Source organism: Microtus oregoni, unplaced genomic scaffold (assembly GCF_018167655.1).
Source record: "Microtus oregoni isolate MIOR12 unplaced genomic scaffold, Mior012 000016F_ref0000370, whole genome shotgun sequence".
Taxonomy (NCBI): Eukaryota; Metazoa; Chordata; class Mammalia; order Rodentia; family Cricetidae; genus Microtus; species Microtus oregoni.
Genome location: NW_024543075.1, coordinates 2,477,657 through 2,484,911, shown reverse-complemented (window position 1 = coordinate 2,484,911; position 7,255 = coordinate 2,477,657). Strand labels below are relative to the sequence as shown.

General features: G+C 55.5%; 1 protein-coding gene across 3 annotated transcripts; it reads right to left on the bottom strand.

Moving 5' to 3' along the window:
- Positions 1–238: 238 nt before the first annotated feature.
- Positions 239–6,745, bottom strand: Igf2 (insulin like growth factor 2). Of its 3 annotated transcripts, none has more exons than XM_041667014.1 (4): positions 6,525–6,745; positions 3,772–3,934; positions 2,343–2,491; positions 239–2,074 (listed from the first exon to the last, which is right to left on the bottom strand). In XM_041667014.1, the coding sequence occupies exons 2-4, from the start codon at positions 3,926–3,928 to the stop codon at positions 1,838–1,840; spliced, it is 543 nt and encodes a 180-aa protein (XP_041522948.1). In that variant the 5' UTR covers positions 3,929–3,934; positions 6,525–6,745; the 3' UTR covers positions 239–1,837. The 3 variants fall into 3 exon arrangements, with proteins under 3 accessions (XP_041522948.1, XP_041522949.1, XP_041522947.1); XM_041667015.1 differs by lacking the exon at positions 6,525–6,745 and adding an exon at positions 5,554–5,636 and having other exon boundaries at positions 239–2,088; XM_041667013.1 differs by lacking the exon at positions 6,525–6,745 and adding an exon at positions 5,554–5,636.
- Positions 6,746–7,255: the final 510 nt, after the last annotated feature.

The window sequence follows — 7,255 nt, the reverse complement described above, 5'->3', positions numbered from 1 at the left end:
AGCTAAGGAGGGATCAAAAAAAAAAAAGGAAAAAAAAAAAGGAAAGATGCCCCAAGAAACAAAAAGAGGGGAATAGATCAATTGGCGTAAAATTTGGGCTCCCAATTCTTCTGTAATTCTGCAAGTTGACCTGTGCCTCCTCCTGATTCTTCCATCCAAAACCTCTCTGGGACCACTTCCTACCCATAGCTCCCCCCACCCAGCCCCCACTGCCCCCCACCCACCCCTCCAACCGCCAAACTTCCCACACTCCCCACCATCAGTGTGAGTCTCCTGGGGAGCCCCTAAAATGTGGGGGCTCCCCAGGAGACTGACAGAGATGGCCCATAGGTGTGCTCAGGGCAGGGGATGTTCCCCAGATCTTTCCTCCTGGAACACACCCAGGGGTCAGGCTACTCGGGTGGCATGTCTTACTTGGCAGTGCTATCTCCTTATCAGGCCAAACTTATTCTACACTGGAGGAGGCCAACATACAAGGTGGATAGGCATTGGCCCACACCGGGTGGGGGGCTGGGGAGCACTGGGCTCATGCTGTAGGGGTCCCTGGGGACAGGCGCCCCGATGGAAGTGAGCCTTGTAGGAACACCTCCTTCTCTGGGAAAGATGGAACTTACAGCCTGGTCATACACAGGGCCCACAAGCAGCAGCAGAAACTAGATGGACTGGGAGGGGAGCTCAAACCATGCAAACTGCTTTGCAAATTGGGAATGAATCTTGGTTTGGGCAATGTGGTCTGAATAGGAGCTATTCAGCCATTTCAATGTTCTCATCTAATTGTGAGGGGTGTGTGTAAGTATGTAAGTGAGTGTGCTTATGTGTGTGCATATATGGCGCATACTTGTGTTTGTGTGTGTGTCTATAGGGATAAGTAAAAACATCTGCATTTTAGCTAGGTACCAAAAAATAAGATTTTGGGATTGGGGGACTTATGCCAATTAAGTTTTGTTTTCAGTTTCCATGCTCTGTTCCTCTTCTTGTGTTCTTTCTTTTCACCCAGCCCTGTGGTGACATGGTGACATCTAGGATGGAATGGCCAGTAAAGAAAGTTTGGGTGGCTGTTGTTCTCAGCTTGCGCTAAGGCGCTCTATCTATGTGGTGACAAGGAGATAGCACTGAAGTAATGACATGCCACCTGGAAAACTTTGGGTCCCCTTCCTTTCTTCTTGGGTTCTGAGATCCAAGTCTAAGCCAATTTGACTAAAGATCCAAATGGGAAGAAGAGGAAGGGGGGGGGCGCCAATTATATTATTTTGCCAATTGTTTTTAAGCCAATTAATTTTTAGTATGTTTTTAGCCAATTGATTTTTTTTAGTTATTAAATTTTTAAGTTAACAGTTCTGGTGTTTCTAAAAAGCCAATTTGTTTTTTAAAGGGACTGTATGTTTTAAAGTTTTTCTTTTAGAACAATTTGGGGGAGTTACTTGGGTTGTTTAGAGCCAATCCAAAGCCAATTTGTTTTTTAAAGGGACGGTATGTTTTAAAGTTTTTCTTTTAGATCAATTTGGGGAGGGAGTTACTTGGGTTGTTTAGAGCCAATTTAAAGTCAATTTGTTTTTTAAAGGGACTGTATGTTTTAAAGTTTTTCTTTTAGAACAATTTGGGGGGGGTATTTGGGTTGTTTAGAGCCAATCAATTTAGTTTTGAAGAGTTGCCCGATGGTATGGGGCCAGGGGAGCAGCCTGACATGGGGAGGCGGGGCATGGGGGTAGGTGGGGAGAAGCCTAGGGGAGGAAGTGGTGCAGAGAGATCTTAGTGTGAGACGTGATGGAACTGTCCCTGCTCAAGAGGAGGTCACAGAATGATGGTGTTACATTGCAGAATTACCAAACAATTTGGTTCACTGATGATTGCTGGACATCTCCGAAGAGGCTCCCCCGTGGGCGGGATCTTTGGGTGGTAAGGCGATCAGGGGACGGTGACGGTTGGCCTCTCTGAACGCTTGGAGTTCTCTGGCGAGCATGCGACCCCGGCGGGCACGCAGGAGGGCAGGCAGGCCTCTGCGCAGGCGTTGGGCGGACTTTCTCCAGGTGTCGTATTGGAAAAACTTGCCCACGGGGTATCTGGGGAAGTCGTCCTGAAGAGGAGGCGCTGGTCAGCGGGCGTCAGGGTATCAAGTTAGCCTGAGTACCCAGTCAGGTCTCATCTGCCCCCATCCCCACTAGAGTCACACCAGCTCGTGGCAACTCCCCACAAATATCTATATTCATGGGCAGAGGCCAACAGTGATATGTGAGTGGACTCCGTGATACCCCAAATCAAGAAGCTGATGGTCTTTGTCCCACCCCCACCACTCCCCCAACCCCACCCCACTACCTAAAAATCCGCCCTCTCCCAAGCCTCACCGGAAGAATGGGCTCAAGAGTTGACACATCCCTCTCGGACTTGGCGGGGGTGGCACAGTATGTCTCCAGGAGGTTCAGGTCGCAGCGGCGGAAGCAACACTCTTCCACGATGCCACGGCTGCGACGGTTGGCACGGCTTGAAGGCCTGCCTGGAAGTTCCACAGGACAGAGAGCTCTAATCAGCACCAGCTGGGGTCAGCACCCGCTGGGGCAGCCTCCCCAACCCCATGGGGCGGGCTGCAGAAGAACGGAACTACCCCAGCCCTCCCACTAGGTCCTGGCCTGACACTAGGTTGCTCTGCGGGGATGAGGTAGAAGTGTGAGTCAGGTGGGCCAAGACGCCCAGAAAGGAGAAATGAAGGTGCATGCTGCAGGACCAGCCCCTGGCCTCTGGTGCCTTTGTGCAACTAACATGGCACAGCCTCTCTGTCCCACAAACTCCATGGAGACCAGAGGCCACACTGGAGTGGTTTGGAAAACAGGGAGGAGGAGAGGGTGAGCCCCGCAAGGGAGCTATGGTGGACACAGGTGTGGTCCCTGGGCTTGGGGCCCTGGCCTGGTGCCACCTTGAGCCTGAGGGGCCCACCCCCAACCCCCAGCACTGAGCTGAGACAGGGAAGATAGGGTAGGAGAGAACAAGACGGGAGGGGAGGAGTGAGGCCCAAAACCAACTCCCTTCTCTTCTCCCGTCTTCCCCCTCTCCCCCAAGCACTCAGGTCCGAGGCTGGGCTGGGGGTAGAGCCATTGAAGGCTTCACCTTGGACCCTCTATTCTGGAAGCCCCTCTGTGCAGGAGTGGCTCCTATAGCAAGGGCTGGCCCTGCAGTGCCAGAGGGTGCAGAGAAGCTTCAGAGTGCCCAAGAGTAGGCGTTGTTTCCAGAGGTGTGAAGCAGGAGCACACTCAGAGCAGTTCACAGGCAGGTAGGTAGAGGTGCAGAAGAGGAGACCGCGAGTCCAGGACCAGGTGAGGAAGATAGAGTGGCCCATGCCAGCAAGGAGAGACATCCATTCTGGTGCCCCTGCCCTCCCAGGCATGCCCCTCCTGGGTGTCCCCCATCACTGTCTTCTGTAAGCAGGGAGCACAAGCCTCAGTCCCCGCCCCCAGGCTGGGAAATCAAGAGAAGTGTGAGCAATAACGAAAGCAGATAAGCATCCCGTGTTGTAGCTCTGGGAACCCCTGAATTTGAACGGTCAAGCTCTCCCCTTGTACTCCCATCTGCATGTACACTCTCAACCTGGTCAAAACCCGACAACCGCATTTGGCTTTCTTTTTATTAACTTTTAAAGCGATCAGACTTTTGAGTGTGAGACCATAGCCCTGCCCAAGGGGGAGGGGAAGCGAAAGCCCAAGGCCAAGCCAGTGTACCTTAACTGTCACCCACCCAGGGAAGCCTGACCTCCCCCCTCCCCATTTCTCTGGAGTTACTTACTGAAGTAAAAGCCGCGGTCCGAACAGACAAACTGAAGCGTGTCAACAAGCTCCCCTCCGCACAGGGTCTCGCTGGGGCGGTAAGCAGCAATGCAGCACAAGGCGAAGGCCAAAGAGATGAGAAGCACCAACATCGACTTCCCCACTGGGATCCCCATTGGTAACTGAAAAAAAAGAGAGAGAGATACAGGCTTTGAGTTAGAAGTCCCAAGATGCTCCTCTGCACCCAAGATACCTATCGCCTCTTAATTGAAAATGCAATTGAAATTTGAAAGGCAGCTTTCTCACTATTTATTTGACCTGCGAAAACAGGAGCGCTTGAATTGCTGAGGTCAAAAACCATTTGAGTGTGGAGAAACTCAGTGGAGCTCAGGAAGGCACCCCGTGGTGGCTGTGAACTGTAAGAAGCCCTCTAGGACCACCCACCCATAGGCGCAACTGCAGCTTGACCACACCCACAGCAGCAGGGGCCAACGCTGGACACTGGACTTGGTTTCCATGTTATGACATCATGGGGGTGGGGCCAGCCCAAGAGCACATCACCATTGCCACTCCTACTCTGGCCACCAAGCACTGGCCAAGATGGCAGATAGCTCTACCCCACCCACCGTGGAGCATGTGCATCCAAAGGGACCAGTCGCCAACCTCCCTGCCCCCCAGCTGGCCACCCCTCCCTAAGCAGCAGAGCCAGCACCACCCATCCAACCCCCACTCTCAGGCCATGCTGAGCAGGGCCCAGGTCAAGAATCCAATGGTTAGCGCAGGGGGGGACTGCTGGCACTCCTGTGAGCCTTGCTCTCCAGGGTCACCCAGTCCTCCAAATCCAGACTTCCTTGGGCACCTCAGAGCTCAAGAGAATGCCTAAAGTCCCGTTCCAGGTCTCAACCCTTACTATCCAGGGTCAGGGACCCTAGAGAATTCCTCTGTGGCCCATAGGATCTTCTTTCTGACAGAAACTAAATTCTACCCAGGGTACTAGAGACAGCAGTTCTGGTCCCTGGGAGGTTGAATTCCACAGTCTGGAGGGACACACCCCCTCCACAGGTCACAGATTGTGTGGCCACAGGCTGGGACAATGGCTATTTAGTTTCTTTAGGGATAAGAGGCCACAGTGGCCCACAGTAAGCCACCCTTGACCCCGCAGAAAGTAGAGCCCTCCAGACCGTAGCCCCAGACCTCTGCTCCACAGTCCCCGAGAATTTCCTGCTGCAAAGAAAACACGTGAGAGACTAATGCGGAGTAGTCAAGAAACAAATTTGTTTGAGCTCCCTCCGGTAACTAAAAGTTACCTTTGCCCATCTCCTCTACAAGACCCGGCCCACCGCCCAATACCCTTTATGCTACCACCGCCACCGCTGCCGCTTGCAATCAGCTGACCATAGCTGTAGCTGTTAGTCCTGGGTGGGTGGGTGGGGGTAGACAGAGCTGACCTCGAAGTCCCTTCCCAAAGCCAGATCACGCTGGCTCCAGGTCCAGCCCAGGTGGCCAACAGAAGCAAGCAGGATACTGACCAAGAGGTAAGGGATAGGTGAGGGCCCAGGAAAGGCCCAAATTTGCTTCAAGGGGCAGGCAGAGGAGAAGGAAAAGGGAAGAACGGAGCAGGTGAGGAAACTTGGGGCTGGGGGGGGGGGCAGGACAGAGGCCGAGGGAGGACGAAGGCTTGTGAGAGGCAGCAGGCCCGGCTGCAAGGGCAGAGGCCCCAGGCTAACCGGTGCCCTGACCACCCCACCGGGCAGGCCGGAGCAGGATGGCAGCAGGGTCCTGGCTCCACGGCCCTGGTTACCTGAAGTTGGATAAGGAGGCCGCTGGGGCTGGAAGAGGAGGAAGACAGGAAAAGGCTGGAAGGCTCTCACAGGAGAAGCTAATGTCCAGTTTGCGAGCTGGTCAGTGCCTCGGCTTTTATGTCTGAGTCGGCTCCTCCCAGTCCCGGCTCCACCCTACCCAACCCCCCTCCCTACTGACCACTCCCCCTCCGCCCCCTTTGCACCCGCCCCCTCCCTCCTTCCAGCCAGTCCCTTCTCTCCTGCACCCCCAACAGCTAGCCTTGGACCATTCCTTAGCAAAGCACCACCAGTGGGAGGGGGGCCTCATCGTGCGCCCCCAGCCCTCTCTGCACAGACTAATGGGGGCGGGGAGGGGGCTCCTTCCTACGTCCTCGTATGGAAAGTTCCACCCAGTAAAAGGCAGGGGCAGTTATTCTTTAGACTGTAACATTTCTGCACTTCTGAGCCCGCAACTGGCCCCTCTCCCCACATTCCAAGTTGGGAATGTTGGGGACAGAGTTGGGGTGTGCAATGTGTGGGGGAAACAGCGAACTGCGACGTCTGGCCAGACTCCTTTGCCAATTTGGGGGCGCTCCTGCCCCGCCCACCCACTTTTTCTCTCTCAGTCTCATTGGCACCAAGTCAACATACCAGGGTGGGCTTCAGAGACTCTATTCCCCCCTCCTCATCACTCAGCACCCTGGGGGGACAGTGCCTGCACAACACGAGTCATACATTTTAAAGCAGCTTACTTCCCCTCCCCAACACGCACCAAAGGACCAGAGTCTCCAGTGAGTTCAACTTACACACCTCCTCCCCACCAGTTCCCATACCCCTGCCCCCTCCCCCACCCCACAGCGCAAGGGGGAGCGCGAGTTTGCAGAAGGAGTGGGCCCCCAGCCCCCACCCCCTACCACACGAGTCCCGCCAAACCCAGGCAGGGCCCTATGCACCCGCACCCGCCTGCCCCCCCCCCTCCCAGAGCCCTTACCTGGAAGCCGGCGACGCTGCCGCCCACCTCCCTGCTGCGGGTTTGCAAACCGAACAGCGGGCGAAGGCCCTTCTGCCGGGCACTCCTCTGCCAGCGCCGCTCTGACCGAGTCGCAGGAGCCGAATGTGCGACGGGGCAGAACGGGGGGATGGCTTTTTTGGTGGGGGGGGACGACGTCTCTTCTGCTTCTTTAGGGAGGACGGGCTATCTTAGGGCTGGGGCGGGCCAGATATTGTACTTTCGGGGGGGAAAAGGTATCGGGAAATGAGGTCAGCTGTTGTATCAAGGATAGTGGGGGGCAGAGATAGTGTGAGAGATAGAGTGAACGTAAAACGGGGGGGACCACAGAGAGGGAGAGAGGAAGAGAGGACAGCGAGAGGCGGGTAGGTTCACAGCGGGAGAGGACAGCTTGGAGAGAAACAGAAAGCGTATAATTAATCCACTTGGGTAGGCGAAGGCAGAGGGAGGACGTGAGGGGGGAGGGAGTCTGAGGCAAGGAGGAGCGGGGAGGGGGTAGGAGGGGAGCCTAGGAAAGGTGGCGGGTAAGTGCGTGCGCGGGGGGCGCACCGCGAGCAGAGGAAAGGACGCAACTTCGAAGGACCGAGGACGGTGCTGAGGGGGGAGGAATTGAGGCGTCACCCCGACCACGGGCACCCAGCTCGGTTAGGGCCGACGGAGCCCTCGGCCGTCGTAAGCCCGGGCCTCTTGGGGGGGGACAGGCGTGGCGGCGC